This window comes from Strix uralensis, chromosome 6 (genome assembly GCF_047716275.1).
Source record: "Strix uralensis isolate ZFMK-TIS-50842 chromosome 6, bStrUra1, whole genome shotgun sequence".
Lineage (NCBI taxonomy): Eukaryota > Metazoa > Chordata > Aves > Strigiformes > Strigidae > Strix > Strix uralensis.
This window is the reverse complement of record NC_133977.1, coordinates 13305455-13330296: the sequence shown is the minus strand read 5'-3', so window position 1 is coordinate 13330296 and position 24842 is coordinate 13305455. Positions and strand designations below refer to the sequence as shown.

The window sequence follows — 24842 nt, the reverse complement described above, 5'->3', positions numbered from 1 at the left end:
GGCATTTTTCTTGATTAAAAAGGAAATCTGATTAAGCGATCCTGTGCATATAGGTTCTTTTTTGGAAACTAGCATGTTTATTAAATACTTTCATCATCATTGCTTTGGCTTAAGCTGTTTCTAAGAGTATCCAGTAATTGTCCTATTCTGAAAGTCTAGCTTTGTTAGAGGAGAAAGTAAGCAGATCAGCAGAAAAATAAAGTGTTTCTGAATTTAACTTTTCTCTCTGCATTTCTCGGTAGAACAATTTATATTTCAAAACAGTTAATATCGAATTAACTTGAAGTTGAATTAAAGTTTCATATAATTTTAGTATCTTTTGAAAAGCACCCCAAATGAAAAAAATATCCAGAACTGGCTATTCAAATAAAAGCAGCGAATACAAATTTATTGTCAAATGTGCAAATTAGAAGAACTGGGGGAAAGAGAGACATCTTTTCCCTTTTAATCTCTGTGAGATATCGTCTGTCTCCTTGTAATTAAAAAGAAAAATGGTGTCAGAGGTGTAATGGTGTGCTTTTTCAAGTTTATGACATCTCTCTCTTTTGTGTTTAATTCAATCACAAATTCTGTAGGTTTAGAATGATCACTTTTTTTCCTCCAAGATATCCATCACTGGACTTGTTTGGATCATTTACTTGCTTAATTTATTATTTAAACCATGCAGACCTAATGAGCACTCAGGCATTCTAGGTAGCAATATTGAACAGTTATGATTATATTTTAGCTGAAGGATCTTATCAGCTTTCTGCCTGATGTTGATGCTCAGAACTGTGCAGTTATGTAGTATAATGGTTGTTTTATTTTTGAAATACTGAACATCTACTGGAAGAGTATTAAATTTCCACTACATGATACAAGTTGATTAATTCATATACTAAATGATCCTAAAGACTTTGGATATAGCCATGGTCATGTAAGTAAAGAGGCCTTATTACTCTTTATTTGTAAAACAGTGGAGAAAAATAGATCCAAAATAGCTGATTTTTCTTAGCTCTTGGATACTGTGGCAGCCTTTACATTCATCTTTATCTGGTGGCTGAATAGGAAGCATCCAAACGTGTTAGTTTAACTCGAATCTGATAAAGTGTTAGCTAATGGGAAAAAATCCCAATAATAAGACAGTGAAATACCGTCTGAGAGGAATTCCATTATGTGTATTGCATCTACTTGATGCGTAGAAATTCTTGGAAGTATTCCAGGAGGAATAACACAAAAAGGATGTCTGGGCAGAAAGATGAAGCTTTTCTTTTATTTCTCTCTGTGTAGAAAAGGGTGCTTCATGTCAGCTTTATCTGATTTTCTTTATTTATTTATTTAATAGACCAAATCTGTGTCTCCAGATAGTCATAGAAATATTAGAATATAGGCCTGGAAGGAAATTTTAGCAGCTGTCGAGTTCATCTCTTTGTCTTGGGCAAAATCGGTTACTGATGGTCTTGCTGAATAAGTGGTGAAATTTAGTGGGAGGGGCCCCTCTGTCCTGCTGGCAGAGCTACACAACAGCTCTAAAGGAGCTTGAAAGCTCTTTAGTACTGAGAGCTGAATAAGTACAGACTGGTTAAGCATACGAGTTAACCATATGGTTAACCGTCACCCAGCTTCTTAGGCAGGTTTTGCAGCTGCCAGTGAATTCTGACTATTCTGCTTTTGTCAGAGTTTGTAGCAGGTTTGAAACCAGCATATGGATATCTGCAAATGCACTGTAGTCATACCTTATCCCAGAAAATAGGCTAGTTTTGAGTTCTGGGGGGAGAGAAATCCCCAAATTCTGAATTTATTCAAGAAGCGTTTTCTTTTCTCAGCCCCTTAGAGCTCAGAGCTGGTCAGTTTGAGTCTTTTACTTTATTGTAGCATTTATAAATCTTTGTACCGAACAAAGCAATGTCACACAGTGTACAATTGGGAAACCAGCATGTTTTCTGTTCTTCATATTCTTAATGTGTTCTTCTGCCTGTATAATTATGTGGATTGCTTATCTCAGCATGGGAATGGCATTTGAGAGAGATAGTGAGCAGCATCTGAATGTGTCCAACAAAGAGCCACAAAGCTGGTGAAGAGTCTAGAGAACGAGTCTTCTGAGGAGCAGCTGAGGGAACTGGGGTTGTTTATCCTGGAGAAAAGGAGGCTCAGGGAGACCTTATTGCACTCTACATCTACCTGAAAGGAGGTTGTAGCAAGGTGGGTGTCAGTCTCCTAAGTAACAAGTGATAGGACAAGAGGAAATGGCCTCCAGTTGCCCCAGGGGAGGTTTAGATTGGATATTAGGAAAAATTTCTTCACGAAAAGGGTTGTCAGGCATTAGAACAAGCTGCACAGGGAAGTGGTGAAGTCACCATCTGTGGAGGTATTTTAAAGACATGTAGCTGTGGTGCCTAGGGACATGGTTTAGTGGTGGACTTGGCAGTGTTATGTTTACGGTTGGACTTGATGATATTAAAGGGCTTTTCCAACCTAAATGTTTCTATGATTCTATGAACGGGGGGAAAATTTGGGGGCCAGTTGTGCTGGATGGTTCTTCCTGTCCATCTGATGTACAGCGACAGAGATGCTTGGGTGCAGAGCACTCCCCGAGGGCTCTTCCTGCTGAACCTTGGCTAGTGGGCTGCCACATGGCCCACTCCTTGCCTCGCTCCTCTCGCGGGTGATGTGACGTTGCAGTGCGGTGACGTGAAGCCAATCCGCCCTGTAAAATGTGTTAATCATCACTTCTCCAGCAGCACCCTCAACCACCTGCTCAGAGCACAGATCTTGTCCAGCGGCTGACCAGTCATGCTCTCAGGGGCAGCCCTATAGAGTCGGATTACAGTAAATGCTGTGGGAAGAGGCTGTTAGCAAGACCCGTAAGCCACATAAAAGATCACTACATAAACAAGAAATGAATCACTGTTATGAGTAAGATAAACAGGGCAGCATGTGAGCTCTGGTTTGTTTTGCATTTTGGATTGGATTTTGGTTTGGATTTTTTTGGTTATTCCTGTGCTGGAACTCCCGGACTTTCATTCATGTGTTTTTTAAACTATTGAATGTTTGACTGCATGGCAGAAATAGTTTGACGTTTCTTTTCAATCTCCTGTAGTGAAGAAGGATGAGCAAGGGGGTTTTTCCTACCTGTATTTTTTATATTAAATAGAACTTTTTTGGAATTCTGGTCCCTCTATGATTAGTAACTGAGGAGTATTTATAGATAGAAATAATTCTGAATTTGTGCCATTTAGAGTTTAAGAGGAAATCAGTCCTATTTCTCTCTAAGCTTCTTGACAAATACAGAAGAAAATGCTGTGATATGGATAAGCAGCTTTGGTATAGGTTTCACTTTTCAACTAAAATACTTTGCTAAAGTTCGTATCTGCTGATTTCTCAAATACCTATATTTTCCCTATGCTTTTGACTTGGTTTCCACATTTCAGCTTGCCTTCATGAATCAGTATTCCTTGCCAGCTTGGTCTGATGCTTAGTGAAATCTCTTCTCTGATCACATTCACCCTGATTAGCCAAACCTTCATGGCAGGGCAGGTGCACACAGCTAATCATGGGTATTGTCTTTACAGTATAGTCTGGATGCAAATACTGTTTCAGTGGCACTTAGCAGGAATTGAAGGTGGGAGGATAATTCTTATATCTGGTCTCTGGTAGGATATATGTGTTAGTGTACTGTTAGTTTTGTTATTAGTGACAGACATCAGGAATTGTTAACCAAATGTCAGATAAGCAATTCCTTTTGTAGGCAGGAAGGCACCGTGTGAGGTTTTCATCCCATCTTCAGACTGAATTTTCAGACTGCAAATAATTAATGTAGTGGCTCTTTTCTCCCTTCTATCACTCCTTATGGTTTGGGTTTTATGGCAAGCACCTTTTCCCCTTCTAAAATATGAGTGTCTTATTTCTCTCTTTACAAATCTTAATTAATGTCCCAGCTTACTGTGAGATATGACATAGCACTGTCTGACACTAGACAGCCTATGGACCTTTACATCCTATTTCACTGAATTTAGAAGATATTCTAAAAGCTTACAAGTCCTGAATTTTTGGAGGTGTTTTTTTCCATAATAGGAGCTCATTTACATGTGAGTTTAACTTGTTAATTGCAAATTGATTTCAGTTGCTTTAAGTTATGTTGGGATCATTGTTTAAATCATGACTTTTAGACACTTGGATTTATGAGTAGGATCAGGGAAGTTACCCAGCATTTAGATTTGTGGTTTACTTCACTTTCAGAAACTGTAATGATGTTTGTGATTCACCAGAGTGATAACGATTAGGACTTAAGAAAATGGACTGTTTCAGAGGAGTTAACATTTTTCTCAGGCTTTTCTCATATCTCACAGAATCACAGAATCATCTAGGTTGGAAAAGACCTTGAAGATCATCCAGTCCAACCATTAACCTAACACTGACAGTTCCCAACTACACCATATCCCTCAGCGCTATGTCAGCCCGACTCTTAAACACCTCCAGGGATGGGGACTCCACCACCTCCCTGGGCAGCCCATTCCAACGCCTAACAACCCGTTCTGTAAAGAAATGCTTCCTAATATCCAGTCTAAGATACAGTCCAGCCAAACCTGTGAAGAAGACTGTGTGATAGTCCTAGCTAGTACAAGTTAGTTCTTATGGATTAGTTTGTCCATCTGCCACATAGAAATTTTCAGCATGTTCCAACAAATACCAGTGCTGCCCTGAGTACAGTGTACTGCTCTGCAGCTGAAGGAAATTTTTTCATCCCTCCTATTAAAACTTTGTCTTTAACTTGTAATCCTCCTGCATGACACTTATTTTGCAGTGAATTTACTGCTGTAAAACCACTGTATACAATAGTTCAAAATTACATAAATCTCTAGTTGTGGGACAGAAGAAAATTAACTTAATAGTGCACTGTCAGTCTGTTAATTAATCTCCCCCAATCTCATGGTGCAGGGGGTGGTGGTAGTTGGGTGATTGTACGTGCTTGCTGTGGTGGGCAGGCTCAGGTGCAAATCGGGGCTCTTCCTGACTAGGGGGTACAACTCTTTCACTGTGACATTTAAGACTTAACTGCTAGTGTGTGCTGTTACCCAGATCACAAAGTAAAAAAGAAAGGGGACAAAAAAAAAGGGAGATCACAGTGACTGGGCTGATCCCTCCGTGTTTCACTGGGTTGTAGGGAAGTTGGTGGCTATTTCTTATTTACCCTTCTGTTCTCAAAGTCATCCAGCATTTTCAGATCCAGCGAGTAATACGCGGGCATAGAGAAACAAGATACTAACTTCCCTGACTCTCATTTAAGAAGGCCCTCTATACCAAAGTTTCGTTTTCATCACTGACACCAGTGTCAGAGGCATACTGCGCAGGAACATGACAGAGAAGGAGTTAGTGAACCCCGCTGATGTGCAGCACCAAAAATAAAATGTTTTGTGTATGCAGCCAAAACATTGCTCATGTCAGGAAAGACTGTCGTGTACTTTGTGAAGTAAGTATGGTAATCTTCGTGTCACTTCTGTATATGTGGAATTATTGAACTGGCTTTTTTTGTTTTTTTTTCCTTTTTTGCAATATTTGATGCTGAACGATGTACAGTGTGTGATGAATTACACAACAGTTGGATGATTTGAACTTTATTTTTCCTCTTTGTTAGTTCTTAGTATTTCAAAACATCTCCAGTTTAAGAAAAGCTGAAAAATAGCAGAATTTCTGATACACTGGAAGAGTGCATACACTGAAATGTTATTAAAAAGAAAATTGAAGATGAGTCATAGGAAATAGAAGTGGAGGGAAGAGGCAGTTTTTGAAGATTCATCATGTGGGGAAAGAGGAATGAATAAGAAAAGAAAATCCTCAAAATATGAAGATGCCTTTATGTATTGATTGTTGAACAACTTTATCTTAATCACAATCTTGGGATCTCAAAGTTCTCTATTTGTTTTTCTTTCTAATAATTAAATGTCTTCTGACCTCTAGAGGCAGAGGTTTCTGTTTAATAAACCAGCTGTCAGACATTTGATTGATAGCAGTGGTGTAGTGTAGGTCTGATTACAATTACAATACTATGGGAGTGGCCAACCAATCCATTTGCTTCTCGTGGGCTCTACTTAATTCTGCATTACAGGCTTCCTTGCTGGAAACAAGGAGCATTTGTAGCAGGTGATACTCAGCATGGTCTGACAATGCTTGGGTTATTTTAAGAGAACAAATATATCTCTGTGTGATAGCTGAAGGCTATGACAAGAAGAAAGCCCAAGAATAATATCTGGGTACCTCTTTTTTTTTTTTTTTCATATGTGTACATCCACACATTTTTCTTATATGTGGTTATTTGTATGTATAGAAATAAGGAGATCTTTCCAGCAGTATGCATCCCTCACAGAAGATACTATAGTGGAATAATTGATGTCACTGGTTAAGTTGCAGTCTGATCAGAAATGTTGAAATACTATTTTCAAATTGTATGAAGAGTGTAATGAGCCCAGGACAATTTTTTCTGGGTGAGCTCTGGAGGTACTACTGGGCAGGAGGACTGCTTTGGTTTGGTTTGGCTTTGAAGGAAATACATGGTTCCTATTCCATGTGAATATAGTATGGAAGATAATTTTCACAGTTTTGAGTGAAAGACACATTACCATAAAATTCAGTTTCTTCTGAAAGCAAATGGTTCTGCCAGATGAGGACCATTTTATTTCCTCTGTAAAATAAACAATGAGTTGATATAAACTATAGCTTTTGAAAAAGGAAAACAGCTTTGGTCAAAGTCATGTAGCTTAGATAAGGAAATTTTCATATTCCTCCTATGGCAAGAGGTTACCTATCGCTGGTTCTTTCCTCCTATGAGCTGTTCCTTCTGTTTAATATTTTGCTATTCTTGTCTTTCCTTTCTGATGATTTATCTCAAGTTGTGAGTAATGTGAGGGCTTATTTTCAAATGACAGTACTTTTGGTAGCTATGGATAATGAGATGCAAGTTCAGCTTCTGAAGATATGGTGTGATAATACTGGCATGGCCATTTCAGTGAAGACCTTCTAGTGTCTCCTCAGGGCTAGAGGAAAGCTGTTGAATTTATAAGGCCTCTGTTTTCTGATGTGTGGAGAAGAACAACAAAATCTGACTGCACAGATAAACTGACATGGGAAATATATATCTGTAGTCTAAAGTACCTCAGTTGATGGTCTGACATGTTTTTGTATGGTATAGAAGATCTCAGAAGCTATGCTTTGTATCTTAAAAAATAAAATCCTTACAAAATTATTTTATAGTAGCATAAATCTGTGATACCGTATTTCTGCTGAAATATGTCCAACCTTATTAACATCTTCAGTACTTTACTGATTCTGAACATACAGTGCATAGAGAGTATTGCTGGAAACTAACATATCTAAGTGAAAGTACATCATATACTGCTGTGATTTCTTTGGTGGAAGATGAGTTCATTAACTCTTCACTCTTTCAGCTACTGCCAGACTTAAATTAACTTGGTTACTGTGGCTGTTCTTGCTTGATAGATGGTCTTGGATGTTTTGCTTTGTGTTGCTTTCTGGCTTATAAATTGCTTTGTGTTGCTTTCTGGCTTTCATGGTGTGTGGTTAACTCTAAATTTTGTTGCAAGTGATTCATGCTTTTTTTTTTTTTTTCCATGTACAGACACTAAGGTGGCTGTAGTGGTAAAGCAATGAAGTAAAAGATTTTATTCAGTCCATTTTAGGTGTCTGTAGGAACATTTTTGCACTAATGCCTCTCCATTTAATATTTGACTGAATAACCTGCTGTCTCAGTTTAACACTTTATTTTTTCTTCATGATAGGTCTCTGAACAACAACTTTTTCACGTAAATTGACAAAAGTGGAGAAGAGATGGCCAGTTCAGCCCGAGAACATCTGCTTTTTGTGCGACGTCGCAACCCACAGCTACGGTATACTCTGAGCCCAGAGAATTTGCAGAGTTTGGCATCTCAGGGCACCATGGCTGAGAACATGAACTTGCAGCGTGCCAACAGCGACACTGATTTAGTGACCTCAGATAGCAGGTCTAGTTTGACAGCCAGTATGTATGAATACACCTTGGGGCAATCTCAGAACCTCATAATCTTCTGGGATATTAAGGAAGAAGTAGACCCGACTGACTGGATAGGACTTTATCACATAGGTAAGTCAGAACCATGTTGTAGTATTTGTGTGTTTCTTGCTCTTTTGCCACTTCATATTTCATTTTCTGATATGTGTTCTGGCACACTACATAATTAATCTAAAGATAAAGTTGAGGTAAGACTGCAGAGAATTACCTTGGATTTCTCTTTGCTTTTCTCAGTGCAGTGAACTATGTAAAAATATGATTCTAATTAATGTAGATCTGGTTCCACAATGACCTGCTAGAATATGAAATGCATTCTCTTAAACAACAAATGTGCATATGGTTTCCTGTTTTCACCTTTACTGGTGGCTGGCTTACAGACTGGAAAACGCGGACCACCATATTCATCATGTAACTTGACATGCTTACTGTCCAATGTTTATACAGATTTTTTGACAAGTAAATTCTTAACGTTTATGAAAAGATATTTTGTGTAAGTCTTTGATTTTGTAGAACTGAAATTGTATCAATTCTGAAGGAGCGAGAATTTCTGTTTTTGAAGAATTCTTGTAGAAGTCAATTCTTTAAAGAGATTCGTTTATGTGCTTTTTTTGTGCTGTTCAGGATGTTTCATAGGAGGGAGCCAGACAGAGCTCTAGTTTGGCATGCAAGGGCCTGTGGAGAGTGTGTACAGCAGCAAATAATGTGGCTTAAAAGGAGTGGATCAGTAGGTCAAAGCAGTTGGTGCTGAGACCCTAGCATCAGCCGCATCTTTGGGTTGGGATTTTCCATTGTATTATGTCTAATCAGGTCCCTAGATACAAACATCCCTGCTGCGTGTGTGGTTTGGAGCTGTCCAAAGGATAATCCTTATGTCCCCACTAGGAACTGGAGCGTAGCTAGCGGGTAACTGTAGTGGCACATGGGGTTTGTTCATCTTCTCAAGGAATCCAGTTCATGTTGAACTAAAATTACTCTCTGAATTTAACCAGTGTTCAGTAAGTGGGACTGATCGGTTGATTTGTTTCAAAATTGCACTGCTTCTCTGAACCTAATTACTAATGTGGAAGGCAACCGTCAATTCAACCTGCCAAAAACAGGTATAGCAGAAACTGGTGGAAACACATCTGACCACTGGAATTTTGTCTGTGCTGGGACTAAGCTTGGTGCAATGAAATCGGTCTCAGTAGGATTTCAGAGGGATATTTGCTGTGCCAGCTTTTACTAAGATGTTCTATCTCTGCATCACTTAATGTTACATGCTGTGTAGATGGTGTTTCTGGTTCTCATTCTGGTTTTGTCTGCTATTTTTTCCAGCATTACTGCAGCTCCACAAACAGGACAGTATTGACTTGTGCTGTTCCAGTACTTACCTGGTTATAATAGCTGTATTGGAGTTGCTGCATGAGCTGTAGTCTCTCCTGGAATGAACTGTGGATATGTGCTAACATTTAAGTCACCTAAATGAAGTGTCTCTATAATAAACAGAAATTAATCCTCCCAACAGCATTAACAACTGAAGTGTGATCTGTGCTGTAAAATGCACAGACTGCTAAATGGAGCTTAAACATTCTAATTTAAATACATTGAGAGCTTCATCTGAATAAAGGTTTGACACCCCTTCCCATTGTTTTTTTCACGGTTCACAGCACTTCAGGATTGATACTCAAGATGCTACAGTACATCATCTTTCTGTAAAATTCTCATTGGTTCCTATTATAGGCTGTAAGTGATTTTTATCCTACTTTCATGATTAAAAATATTTCTACTTTCAGTCTGTTGAGCCCCTAAAGTACAAAACAATGTTAAGTTACCACAGGGTAAGAATCCTATAAGGAACAGCCAAATTTATGCCTTCTTGGGCCTAAGACCCCCATCATGCTACTGTGTAATACCAGAGTGTTTGAGTATGTTGGGTTTCCTGTTTTTTTTTTTTAAATGATGAAAGGTCTAGGAACTCATTCACATTGAGCTTTTGTCTTCACTGCCACTTGAAATCCATGAGTGCTTCTGAGAGTTTTGTTACTGATTTAAAATAGATCTGAGCAGAGTTCTTCCTTTAAGACTTGCAGTTTCATGATTCTGAATGATGGACTACACATTTTTTACAACAGAGAGATGAGGATATATTCAGCCTGATGGGCATACCTGTCTGATTTAGGTTTTTTGATAAACTCTTTCAAGCATCTAGTGTATTTTGAAACTAAAAAATGATAAAAGTAATTTGCATAACTTTTATAGACATAGCTAAGGTAAATTAAATCCCACAGGGTATAATCCAGGATTTTCAGTCCTTTGTAATAATTTGTGAAGCACCCCCAGTTTCCACTTACTGCTTTGGAAGTTGAGGACACTCACTCCTTATTTTCTCAGGAGAGGCTTGTTTATGGGTGAATATATTAAAAAATAAAGTCTCTGTTTCCAAACACATTATTAATATTCAGTGTAGTTGCTTGAGATTATCCATCCTGTTCTTTCTTTAAAATGAAAACCGTTTCACTTACAAAGTTGCTCTCCTTTGGCACTGCCTCCTGAAGGCAGCAAAAATTGTGTGGTCACTAACACAAGACAGCACTGGGGCTGTACCTCCAATATTCCCTCATGTCTTCAGTAAAGCACCATTTTTCAAGGAGTTAGGAACAGAAGGCGGCAAATATTTTGCTCTTACTTAAAAAAACCCACATTGCATAATCAAAAGCACACTCATGTGGCCTTTTTTTTTTTTTATGTTGGTTGTACAATTAACTGCCATGTAAGCCGCATCAATGTTTTGAGGAGGGAAAAGAAGTGGTTGTTAATTCTGTAAATGAAGAGAAGGTGAAATTCTAAAAATGAGCATCATTCTGAGCTCAGGCATTAGTATGGAGAGATCTGGCAAAGGCCTGAAGTAATTCAGGTACATTTTCACTTCGAATTAATTTCGTGGAATGCATCCATTATAAAAGGAATTGAAAATTACGCACTGGGAAACTGTCTTCCCTCTTCATTCATTAATTTATTCAATTAGCGCGCTCTCATTAGTTTTCTGTCATGGGAAAGGAGTCAGTTCTGTGCTTCTCAGTGTGGTTTTACCATGGTTAAAACTGCAGTGGCTCACTAGGAATCCCACGAAACTTATTAGATCCGTTTCTTTTTAAGAGACTGACTGCAAACCACCATACACATTCACCCAGATATGGATTGGTGCAGTTCGGTCACAAGACTGTCAGTAACCAGATTCACTGCCTTTACTACTAGGTGGTTTGCGGATGATTGGCTTGTACTAGGGAATAGAAGATGGAGCTTTGTCTAGTGCAGTACAACTTCAGTGAAACTTCTGGCCTGTTAAATGGTTATGAAAATAGATATCTTCTTAAAAAGAGAAAAGCCTAAGGGGAGAAACACAGAATCATCTTATTCTGAAGCACTCATTCTTTTTTTAAGTGCATGTGAATTTTTTTCCAGACTTCTGTTTTTTAAAAAAAAGGAGGTAAGTCATAAATGAACAAATACTTTGTAGAAAAAACTGCATATTTTATTAGACATTAATTCCCTATAATGTCCTCAGGATACTCCTCTGCAGTAACTTTTGTGCTTTCATTTTTAAATGCAAGAACTCGAATCTGTGAAAAATTACACATAGCTCTACATAGCTAAATTAATGTTCAGTTTTTCCAGAATTCTGTATTCTAAGGAATGTTTTCAGATACATGTGTGAATTTGCTGGTTTTAGTACCATACTTGTATCTTCCTCTGCTTCATCACTGTGTACAGCTAAAAGTGATCTGTTTGCTTGTTGAGGGACTGCTTTGTACAGAGGGTCTTCTTTTCCAGCGTATTCCTAAGGACTACCAGAAGAAAAGTGTATGTGAGGGACACAGGGTATTCTGTGAGGACAAACATTCTTTTCCTGACTGTTTCTGGGTTTGTGCTGTCTGAACTTTTTAAAGTGTCAGTAGCACTTCTTGAACAGTCTTGTCCATCAAATTTTGTTGAAGCAGCTTTCTAGCTCCAGAGGTGAGATGCATGGAGAATGTAGATAACACATCTACAAAAGCACAGAAAGGTGTCCCAGTGAGACTACGTGCAAGGGAGAAATGTTATTTCTGAGTCTTACCTCTTCTTTAGGTAAATCAGGCAGTGTTGCATGAAATGTGAAATTGTCAAATCTGAAATACAGGTTTATAATTTTGTGTAAGTCTTGGGCTTCTCATTTCTTGAGGACTTCTTGAGAAGTCAATGGGCTTCTCATTTCTTCTTCACGACAATTTATGAGGATTGTCACTTGAAAGTGACAAGGCGTGATGAAATTCAGAGAAGGGGCTTTTTAATAGAGATATTTACCTGTGCTTACTCTGAGGAGTAAAGGTAAATTTTCAGTCTTTCTGTCCTAATGAGAAAGAAGGAAGAGATCCATTCTCTCAATTTAACTTCTTTTTTTTTTAACAGCTAAACTAGTATTTAGACTGAAAACCTTCTTCATCTTTTGAAGTGGTAGAAGACTACAAAATTACAAATACTTTTGCATCATGTTAGACCCTTTAAGTTTTCTTGTCCAGTACTGACACAACTTTTGCTCTGTACATGCGTGCTTTAAAAATGTTTGTTCCAAGCAGTATTTAAGCTATCGGAGTTTTACAGACACTTTTTCCTCTAATTAAGAGGAATCTGAATCTTGCTATGGCAAGAGTCCTGTAGTAAGGCTGTGCAAAGTATTGGACCCAATTGGAATTAAGGAAGAGACATGGATATTCACTTTGAAGGGTCTATGAGACATCCCAGTTTTCTTGCTATTGTTTTATTGAAAGAAGAGGGTACCAGGACTTCCTTGGGAAGTGACAACTGTTCAAGAAGATTAGCAGGTGGACTCTCCACTGCTCATGGGATGCTGAGGGAAGTTGATCCTGATGAGTTTTATGGGTTGCCATGAAGTCTCATATTTAAAGAAATCAGAAAGTACAAAATGAAGAATAAAAAGTTAGGAGAGAGAAGCAGACCCTACTTTTAGTTTAAATAGATTAACTCCCATGGCCAGATTGCCCAGGTTGGCCTATTTTTGTCCTCATTTACACAGTCCTATTTATGAGATGCATGCCCTTATTCTAGAGATCCTTAGCACATTTAAAATGCTAGCTATCAAATGTCATTATATTTACTTCCCTTGGCTGCTTTTCACAGGCTGCTTGACTTTTTGTCATACCTACAGCATGGATCCACAATAGCATTATAAAAAAACCACTAAAATCATAGCAAAAAAACCCTGATGCAAAGTTATATAGGGCAATTTAGATAGGATCTAGGTTTATACTAAGCCTTCTAGGGTAATGGAGTTTGGAGCCTTTCCATTTCAGGTCACAAGATTAAAAAGAAAAAAGCTTTCACATAAACTGCCTTTAATACACTTTAAATAGTGGCTTACATTAGACAGAGAGGTTATAAAATGTTAAGATGCTTTATTCCCAGAAGATTCCTCTGGTTTTCAGTATAGAAAACATACGAAGTAGTAACTTCCAGAAAAGCCCGATTATTAATTTGATTTTTTTCCTTCCTGTTTTAGCAGTATGAGTAGTTTTCTGTACTTTAAAATCTGAGCAGTACTGTTAATGTCTGTTGACTAGTTACTACACATAACTATTAATTTGTGATTACTCCTTATTGTGGCTGTGGCTAAGGTCTGCAAACCGTGGGCTTGACTTTCTGTGTAGAAGAGTTGCTCTTTACCCAGCTGGCTTCATGGTAGAGTTTTTGGCTTAGGCTTCCAGGAGGCTGGCGTTGCACTGTTTGTCATCAACCATTGGGGATTTTATTTGGGTTTTTTTATGATATCACCTGAATATCTAAGCACTATGGTGATTTTGTACTCTTCAAAAAAAAAAAAGAAAAAAGAAAAAGAACCAGTTATGGCTCTCAAACTCTGGAAGAGCCATACCTGTACATGTTGAGATGTCATTGAAACTCCCACTGGAGATGTATGCTTAAAAAATACATTTAACAAAGCAAAATTCATGGTCAACAATAAGTAGGATTACAGGAGAGAACTTGAATTCATCTTGGCTTGCATCTGGGACTGATGCTAGTCTGTGTCTATCTGATGTTGATACTTGTGGTATAAAAGTGTGTGGAAAAAAGCTGCCTTGAAATACTTCCTTTGCTGGTGACTTAGTAATATTTAGGGACAGGCCACCTCTTGAGTGATATAATGAAAAGTGAAGGCAGTCTTAATTCCAGAATTGTATCCTAAAATCACATGCAGTGAGACTTACAGTGGTTTAAAAAAGATCTGTAACAAACCAGGGGTCTTCAGAAGCTTTCCCTCCAGGAAATCTTATTCATGGCACTTCAATCGTATTCTTTCCTTTCTTCCTAGATCCTGACCCACATGCAAAGCTACTTTTTCCTCAACACAGAATTTGGTACTTTCTCTTCCTCAGTTGTGAGCTAGTAAATTTTGCTCAAAAATCAGTGTATGGACAACATAATACCTTCTCTTTAATGCAAATGTTAGAAGACATGAGTAGAAGGTGCTTTCTCTATGTATTTTCATTGCATACAGCAGATACCTTAAAAGGTACACTCACTATATTAAAATGCAGTCATTATATTTGTTTTAAGAAGAAAATAATTACTTCCCTGCTAATAAATAAAAACAAAACCTAGAATCTTGTTGAGTGATATTTATGTCTGGAAGAAGTTCAAGCTGTGACAGAGAAAGTATTGCCAGAACATCCAAACTTTTCAGTTAATTGTGTTTTTTAAGTTTTTGAAATACCCCTGACCTGAAAACTAGACAAACGTAGCTGCAGGGAGAACACTTTCAGCTGTGTTGTCAGTATCTTTCCACTGCAAGAGGTTTTGGCATGACAACATTTATAATCCTTCCGATAGAAAGCAGCGTTCTCCCCACCCTGCCTTTTTGAAGTGGCTGTTCCAGCAGGTGGGAAGTGGCAAATACAAACACTGGGTAATGGAAAACAATGTACACTTCTGAATTCATAATATTCCCTTCTATAATAAAACTGTCTTGTGCTGGTTTGATTTTTTATTTGCTTGAAGGAGGTTGGCTTTCAATTTGATTTTTTTTTTTTTTGCTGAGCTGTTTTCTGTCATCAAATCAATATGCCATACAGTATTTTCAAAATAATTTGAGAAAAAGTTATTTCAAATCACTGACAAATGGATTGAAAAAGTTGTTGCATTAATTCATCTATTGATTTGTTTCATGTAAGTAATAGATTATAGATTAGTTTTGCATTATGCACAGTGTTAGGATTCCTCCTGTAAATTTTTTATGAAGTTCTTGGCTCCTTCATCTGCATAGATTTATCAATGACTATAAGAATCTGAATTAATGGAGAAGTGTTATAAGCTGAGTGTTCAATATAGCATGTTAAGGATGTGACCAGTGTAGTTAAAACCAGTGGCACTTACAAAGATGAGCAACACTCATATTAGGATGCTGAAACTAACACTCATTGGTGGATATGTTTAATACAACCTTTTGATATATGCTGAAACTTGATATGCAGGTTTTTAAACTATAACCGGAGGATGTTAATGAAGGTGCCAATGTTGATCTTGATAGGCCTGCTTTCCTAGCAAAGCTCAACAAGATGTATCTTGCAACTTACGCTATTTGAGGAACAAAAAAGGTCCAGGGAATGGCCAGACCTGACCATCTCAGAGCTCCTGTGGTACAGGAGAATTTTCGGCTGGGGCTGAGTGGTACCCAGCCCTTATGCAATTTGCCAGTTTGGCATAAGAGAGGTACTGATGTGGAGTGAAGATGATACAAGAATGCAGGTAAGCTGACTATGCTTAGCTGGTGTTTACTCCTTGAGAAAAACAAAGTTTACAGACGTTTGCTTTGGCAGTGCTTCTTGTCTCTTCGCCCAGCAGCATCCAGGACTCCATTGCTCTCACTCTGATGGGCAGCCAGTTCCCAGGCAAGCAAATCCTCTGCATCAGAGCTTTGTTTCAAGGTCTGGTCAAACTCTCTTCATGAGATCTGCCTCCTTTGTCTAGCAGTCATTTAGAGTTAATGTCAGACTGTTTAGTCTTCGGTTGTATTTTGAGTCACCAATCGCTCATTTCATCACTAATGGCTCAGTAGTCCTTGAAAGTTTGTGAAAATCAGTGGAGTCATTGCCCTTGTCACACCCGCCTTTGGGAATAAATTAATCCTTTATATCCCAGTGTGTGGTAATGCAAAAAATGAACCTACAATTTCCATAAAAATAGCAGTCATTTCCCATGTACTGTAGTAAGGAGAAAAGGAAGAGATACAACAAAGATTCATTACTTTGCTTGGAAGAAGCAAGATGAGTACTGTAAAGTGTTTAGTGAATGTAAAGGAGCTTATTTTTAAAATTTATAGAATATAAATTTTAGTTTAAATTTATATTCAAGTTAAAAATAACTTGCATAGTTATGCAGATATATAATCAGATCGTACGGGAAATGGACAAAAGAAATTATTTTGCATATTTAAGAATTCAATTTCAGCTTGATCTCTTCTTGCATGTCACTTTTAACATCAAGCCCTCTTTAACTGTACATAGAAGAAGGTTTAATGGATACAGGTCACCATTTTCTAGTTTTCTTACTGAAAGTGTGATTAAGAATTCAGTTTCTGTTTTTCCCTGACAATCATTCTCTGATCGTTGCTATTCAGTTGCCATTAGAATTTTTCATTATTGGAAATGGTATGAACTCTCATGCTCCATTAAATGCTTCCTTCCTCGAGAATTTAAACTTGATCTGATGGTCATAAATGTGGTTCACATGAGTGGAGTTGCACTTGAGGATAATTTTTGACACATTAAAACTGAAAGCTTGTACCTACTAGGTGTCATCTGTGAAGGGGACTAAGAATTGAAGACATGTGGTGCCTTGCAAGATCAGGACCTTAATCAATGTTTCATCTTTGCCATCAAATATGGAAGCACTTACTCACATATGAAGCCAATTAAGCCTAAATGGGTTTGGCTTTATAAGATGAAATATGCATAGAAAAACATTATAGCGCAACAGCAGGCACCTACCCTTGTCACTGAGATAAATATCCAGTAATGACCTCATAAAAAAGAAAAAAAAATAGTATCTTTCTATGTTCACTGTAGTTTAATTTGTATACAGAGTTTCATGAATAATGCAGTTCAGCAGATGGTAGCTTGCAGGGAGAGGGAAAATTCAGTTCAAGAAATTTTTCAACATAGATGCATCTCTGAATTTTAGTAGACCTGCAGACAGGCAGTTGCTTTCAGGACACTGAATAAGGATGCAGCAATTTACCAAAGTCAACAATGAGTAAGATTTTCAGGAGTTATTGATGGGGTAGTATTTAATGTACAGGCAACACCACTCTGATATATTCTTTAACTTGTAAACTATTTGAGCAATAGGATGAAAAGTGCATTGTCCAGTTCCCTTTTAAAAAAAACCCATACCCATGGTATGTTTTCGGCAAGTAAAATCAAAGACAACCCACCTGACATCAGTGGCCTTTCACCACATTATGCGAATAGGTTTATTACATTTGTTGTTCATTGAGCTAGATGTTCTGAGTCATTAGCACATAAGATTTTGATTTTGAAAAGTGGTCCTAATTACAGCACACTTGAGTACACTCCTTCTCTCCTGCTCAAGCAGTTAAATAAAAATTACCACCTTTCAGATCAATCTAGATTACTGTCTTCAGTGCTACTATTTACTGCCCATTGACTGAGCAGCACGAGGCTGGCAGAGCATTTACTCTCCCAAGAATACAGACAGCTCTCTGCCGATTTAGCATCTTGAATGGGATGAGGGAGAGCAGCAGGGGTAGCTGCAGGGAACCTGCAGGAGTGTGCAACCGGGAGTGAGAGGGACTGTCTCTTTGGTAGTAATTTGCCACTTGACTTGCTCAGCTGCGGTGTGCAGCAGTGACCCCGGCAGAGAGGGTATGATGGGATGTGATTTGTAGGCTGCTGTAATAGGAGTCCAAATCTGACTGAGCTTTTTGTAGTTATTGGTGCTCTGGGTGTAGTTTGATTGCTGGGAGTAGCTGAGTTGGCAAGCCTTTGTTTCTAGTTGCATTTAATTCTAGGTTCTGTTCTTCGCCTGCAGCTTCCCAGGGAATTACTCCTTTTAAAAAATACTCTGCTAGGAATGTAAAAGAAATCATAGAAATGTTGTTATATGTAGGTCCTTTCAAGATATTTACACAAATTAATGAAGTTTCTTTGCCTTCATTAGTCCGCACAGTTTTGTGGTTCTTTTTTGCTGTTGCATGTTAACGCTATGAGAGAGAAAGCTTTTTACTTCTGAGATCTCATGCTAAAAAGTTAAGAAGGATGTCTATCTCCTTTTTTACTTGTAGTGATGATTTGAATATAATTGGCTTTGATTTTTGACACTGGTAAAATGATACTGCTTCTAAAGAATGGCAACATGACCTTTGTGTTTCTTTTGGCTTTGGTGTCATGCAGTTTAGTCTGCAGAGCCATTTACTACTTGTCATAAGCAGTATTTGGCTTTGTCTGCCCTCATCTTCAGGACATGAGCTTAAAGATTTGAGACTAGAAGTAACTATATCGGCATCCTTTTTGTTTAAGAGGTAAATCTTAACCCTGAAGAAATAATCCATCTCATTACAAAACTAGTGAAGAATATGTGTGAGGAAAAAGATCAAGGCAATGCATGGGGGGAAAAATGTGATTCCTGTTCCTCTGAAGATGATATGGTGGTGCTGAAGACAAGTTAGCAGTTTTTCTGGTTATTATTATTATCTGTGGGGAAAACTCTGTTTGAACTGTCAGTGTATTACTCTGGAGTTAACCTATCCTGGCAATTCTAAATTCTCTTCTGCTGAAGTAGACTGCAAAGATCCTAGGATCTTCCAACCTCCTTTTTCACTCTTCTGCTTCTACTGCATGAGAGGTAACAAAGAATAGGTTGGTAAGATGCTATCGCTTGGATAATGTCTTTTTACTTATGACTGCTGTGCAGTTAGATGAAGTTAATCAAAACTTTGTCATAAAATACCACTTTAATTTCCAATGGAAAACAGTCTTCTGATTAGCTAGGGCATGAACCACCAATTACTTTGAAGTAGGTTATTTGGTACTCAAGAATATTTACTAGTGTCTTGGTAATCTTGTAGATAACGTACTCACCAGAAACTCCAGTTATTGTGAACAAATTGAAGCTATGTCTGGGTAGTTGGATATGAGTACATTAATTTAAAAATTGCATTTGGCTAAAACTAGAGTGTTGTGATTCTTTGAAGATGTGAAGAGCCTGTTAAAAGTATTTGATTTCAGAATAGTGGAGCAGGACAAACTCACTCTTTAGAGGTCCCACTTGCTCACTATTCAAGGATCTGAATTACCACTTAGCATTACTCCAGTTCTCTTTTTGCTCAAAGGTTGAGCAATTTCATTCTGAAAATTAAGAGTGTGATTTTTTTTTTTTTTTTGGTTGTTTGTTTTTCTCCAAATCCTACTTCTGCACCTTCCACCCAGTTTCTTTTCATGGAAGGTTCTGTGGAAATATGTCAAAATTTAGGTTTATGACGTTCTGGGTACTGTGAGCAAACAAACAAAAAGCTAATTTGAAGTAGGAAATGATGGAAATGATTTTTTTTTTTTTTCCCCAGCTCCACACACTTTTTATTTTTGCTTCTGTTGGTTTGAGGAGTCTGTATATACCTTCTCACTTGGTCTTTCTTTCTGCATTTGTACTTCTCCTTGTATTTTTATACCGTATTTCTTGTGTTAAGATGAGGGGAAGTCTGAATGGGAAAAATTGTTAAGATGATGATGAAGTTGGAAATCCCTTGCCCTAGAGAAAACTAACACCTCCTCCCTCCAAAAAACCCCACCAACTTTCAGTGTAGTTTTGGGTTGTGTCTAATTTGGTTATAGTCTTCCTTTGGATACTTGCTGATCTGACTTACTGTGCAGCTAAGCGAGTGCTTTGTCTAGTGGAGCATGGTAGGAGGCGGTGTGAGGCTGCTCCTCCACGGGCCATCTGCTGATCCGGTGGTTGTAACTATTAGCTGCAATGTGAAACTACGTCATTAGAAGAGCAGTTGGATCTCAGCTTTCCTGTATGAGATAAAAGCTTTAAAACAATGAGATATTTCTGGATGTTGGGACTGGCATGTTAAGAACTTGTTATGATGAAGGAGTTAGTGGATTGCAAAGGGGCATGCTAAGGTTTGGAAACCTCTTTGTTTGCCAGACCAGGTGAAGGTGACAAGTTTTACATACAGGGATCAGGGGATATTCCAATGCAGAGAAGTCATCAAATAGAAAAATGAAGTCCAAGGCAGTCAGCTGGAAAGACAGCCGACACTGATCCAAGCTGTAAAGATTGTCAAGAGTAATGGAGAAAATGAGAAGGAGGCACAGAGATTTTATTGTCTTTATTGAATCTGTCTGAAGAGTAACTTTGTGCTGCAAGCTCAGGGTGCAGTTTCCCTCCATTGTGAGAGCCTCAGTTGATCATTTTTCCAAGAGTGGGGTGATGTTGATGAGATTGCCTCTCAGAACTGGCTGGTGATGCTACTGTGTTCTGGGAGATTCAGTACCATGTCTGGACCATGCAACATTTCCAAAAGATGTATTGCACTATGGAGTGAGCCTTCCAAGTGAAACAAGAGGCTTAGCACCTTTGCCAGCCCAGCACATGGACATACATTGTCACTTGTTAAATGTCTAGCCAAAGGCATCTGTTCAGCATTGTCATGCTGCTAAATCCTTGTCTAATAGACAATGGCATAGAAAAGTTTTAATGAAAAATTGCCTTTTTTCACTTAATGACTGAGAATACTCAAAATACTTGAGTTGCACTCTTTGTGCTTCAAGTGAGAATCCAGAGAAGGGCAAAAGCGATTTGTAATAACTACTATTTCATGAAATCTTTATTGTTTGGCAAACGGATTTTTCATTTGTTCCTGTCATGATCTCAGATATTCAGAAAAATGAAACCCTGGAGATGAGTGGTTCTTGGAAAGGCTGTAAAAATGTTTCTGGTTCTTTGCTTTTGTTTTCTAAGAGTTGAGCTTTTCCAAGGCAGTGCACTTGATTACATTGCTGGAGACCCTTGAAGGTAGGGACTTCTTGTTTCCTTGTCTCTGTGTGATGACCTCCAGGTAGCCAGCATCCCCAGAGCTCTGTGATGAGTTGGTTCTGTGGTGTGTTATGCATCTCACTGAAAAGGCTTCATCTTGGGAAGTATAATTTGTCTATGGACCCTATGTCCTTGGTAGTAGGCACCAGGGATGTGAAATAAAGTTCTCATGAGGCATAATGGCAGCAATATTTTTCATTTAAATACTGGAGAGATTCACTAAACTGTTTCAGGGAAGGTTTTTTGTCTCTGCAGGGTTAAAAAACCAATAAAAACCACTTTACCTTCCTGATTAGCCATAGTGTATTGCTTTTACAGTAAGCATAAGGAGAGTTACGATAATGGGAAACAAACATTGTGTTTCACAGAAAATATTTCAGGTTCTTTTAGAACTTCCTCCTGCTCATTTCTTTAGAAATCTAAGACTGACTTCTCTTATTGTGTGTGTATTGGATGAATTTCTTCCAGGATGTGTTGGCTCATTTCCTTGAGTACGTCTAAATTTTCTGAATTTTTTTCAGTCACAACAGATAGCTGAAAAAGCTTCAAGGAAATGAGTCAGCCTCCTGAAATAAATTGCTTACTGAATACAGGATACTGTGTATGAAATCACAGACGCCCTTGATAGTTCTGTGGATACTGATTTACAGATATTCTCTGAAAATCTATTATATATACTCCATGTTCCAAAAGGATTTGGGAGAAAATATTCCAAAAGAGCACCTGAGCTTTGCTGTTAGAAATGTAGGGCATTTTTTCAGACTCCCAGGTGTCAGTGTGAGAGAGGTGCAGATTGGGAAGTGGCAGGCAGAATCCTTAATGTGAAATGAAAGATGTCACTGAACTTGAGTGTAAATTAGGAGGAGTAATGTAAAGATACTGAGTTGAGGACTACCAAGCTTTCTTAAAACAGCATCCTAAAATCTGAAGGCTACATAGGCGATGTGCTTCGCTCCTTATTTCATCACTCGCAAACAATTTGCGTTCTGATTTCAGGAGCCCCTCTGATGGTATCCTGCATGTCCTGCAGTTGCCTATAGCAGGTGCATTTGTTCTGAGAGGAGGGACCCACGACCTGGCCTTCATCCCTTTGGGAGCACAAGCGTCCCAGCAGGGAGTTTCTCTGCATGGAGCTTTGCTGAGTCACTGAGCTGGCAGCTGACTGGAATCATACATAGTTTAAAAATAAGTAAGAGGATACCGTTTTACTAACGCATATGTCTTATACAGTAGGTAGTCAAGGCTTCAGGATATTCTTTGCTTCCCAAGAATTACATAGCAACTCAGGGACAGAAATGATGAAGCCAGCATCAAACATCATGATTTGGGATTTTCTCTCTGATGAGCCCAACTAAAAGTAAAACCAGATGATCCTGAATTTTTAGGAAGTTTGACATCTGGATCTGAATTTGAACTTGGAAGCAGCAGTAATTAGCTGGCTTGCTCTGCTTTAGTGTATTACACAGAATGTCCCTGTTGCAAGCAATATATACCACATCTCCAAACAGATGACATACACTGTCAGCTTTTTAGGCACTCTGAATACATTTTCTGTATTCAGATTCAGAAAAATCTGAAAACATGCAGATCACGATGGAGAGAAGAAAGCCCAAAGTAACTGGAAAGGAGCTGACCCTGTTGATATGTAGAGTGTCTCAGAACAATGAGAGTTGGATAAATGCAGGTACAAAATACAAATCCAACTGCGATGCTCTATCTAAAAGTTCCCCCCTCTACACCCTACTCCACCAAAGGGAGGGAGCCAGAAGATGGTGCAGGTCTCTGCCTTGAATTTTCTAGTTGTCATCAGTGTTTATCCATTACTTGCAGTCGTGAACAATTGACTTGCTACTTCTTTTGTTGGAGCCTAAGTTGGCCATGGTAGTTTGATACTTGGATTTGTATGCTTTTTAATATGACCTTTAGAAGTGAAGTAGCAGTATATATTAGGAGTTGCAGCTCCAAATTCCACAGCAGTTTTGTCCTGGCATTCAATGCAACTGAAATCTTTTCTGAAGGAGGAGCATAAGTACTTCTTAGTTATTCTGAAGAGGGTGAAATATGAAGGGGAAGGTGGAACCAACCAACCAAAAACCTCCAAAACCAACCGTTATTATGAGCAGTTGTAAAGCAGTCCCATTTCACAGTGTTTAGGATTTAGGATAGTGATGGCTTTTTTCCCTCCATTTTTTGGATATTTACAAAAGAGTATGATGTGGTATATCTGTTAGGGTTTGTCTCCAAGTCCTTACAAATATTTCCAACCCTCTATGCTTTCCTGGTATAAAATCTATATACTTCATTTTGCTGTTAGTTTTTTAGTTAATCATTCCCAGTTCTTGTGGAGGTGGCAAAGTTGGGGCTCCGTGACCACATAGGGAGGGAAAGGGTGCTGCATTCTTCTTAGCAAGGGCACGCAAAAGGGCAGAATAGTCATGGTTTATTAAAAATATCCCAAGGAAACAAAAGTACTGCATTAGTAGAAGTGTCCCTATTGAAGAATCTGAAGAAATTATTGATTGTAATGTATTTGGCAGGAACGTGGGAAAGAAAGTGCTTGACACATTGTTAACTTGGAAGTCAGCATATCTGCCTCCTTGCAGGTTAAGGCATAGGGAATGGTATCCAGAGTGGTAGAGGAAATCAGCCAAAAACCATGGCAAACTGTTGATATGTTGTGACAAAATGGGCTTGGTCTCCTCAGCAAAGAACCAACAAAAACTTGTGAATTTCTGTCAAGTAAACAAGCCCCAGGCTGCAGTGCAAGGGAACCTGAATCAGGTCAGGGACAGTACGAGAATGCAAGCAGAGACAGAAGTGAACAAATTACACTTCTTTTGCCTGTATACCTTGCAAAAATAGCATCTTTGAAAGTGTATATGCAAATTTAGAATGTCCTGCGCTTCAGAACTATTTCTGGGTTATCCTGTGTCTGCTTGAATATTAATACAACGTATAACCACACTATATTGTTTGGTGGAAATGACTGAAGAAAGCATGATGTGCTTCTGAAAAGTGAACTGGGTCAGACTTCAGTCATATGTGCATCCAAAAACCCCTTCTCCTGGTGTCTGCAGTGTTTCCTTAATTGTGCTGTTAAATTCTGCAATGTCAGCATGCTAGTGCTGGATCCCCAAATCGGATAGTCTGTGTTTGTAAGTAATCAATGACACACAGTATAAAATTATACAAAAATGAAGAAGGCACAGTTTAGCTGAAAATTATGCCCCAGGGACTCCATTCACAAGTTATATTAACAAAGTTTTCAGGATCAGAGCTCACTGTATGAAATTGTGCATAGGTAGCTGTAATGTGTGACCAACCTGAATGGGATTTTTTTGTTTAAGAAAGCATTTTTGTATACTTTTAAAGCCATAGGTTTCTTTTTTGTTGTTTTTATATATTGCTTGCCTACTTCTTGGATGTACACTGCCATATATTGAGTAGTGCTGACTGTTGTCATCTACCAATAAGGGAATAATACATGTCTTTGGGAACATTTAAGATATTTTATTTCAGGTGCAACATTAGTAATAAATGCTTAGAGATGATGTTTCATTTCTTATAGTTTTGCTGGGTTTCAGAATGAACTCAAAATATCCTATACAATGTATTCATTCTGCTAATTATTAATAGACATATCAAATCTAAAATGAATCCTGAATCCTTACATCAAAAGGAGGAGGTAAGTAAAAAGAAGAATCTGGTCAGA

The 24842-nt window shown here is 38.2% G+C and overlaps 1 protein-coding gene across 2 annotated transcripts in view; it reads left to right on the top strand.

Annotated features, from left to right (window-relative positions):
• Positions 1–24842, top strand: part of HECW2 (HECT, C2 and WW domain containing E3 ubiquitin protein ligase 2) — a 173458-nt gene that overhangs the window by 49627 nt on the left and 98989 nt on the right. Inside the window, exon 2 of one of the 2 annotated variants that reach the window (XM_074872747.1) lies at positions 7773–8113. In XM_074872747.1, coding sequence (XP_074728848.1) covers positions 7822–8113 — 292 coding nt within the window. In that variant the 5' untranslated portion in view covers positions 7773–7821. Of the gene's footprint in view, positions 1–7552; positions 8114–24842 lie in introns of those variants that run through there. The other variant, XM_074872748.1, reaches the window with a different exon arrangement.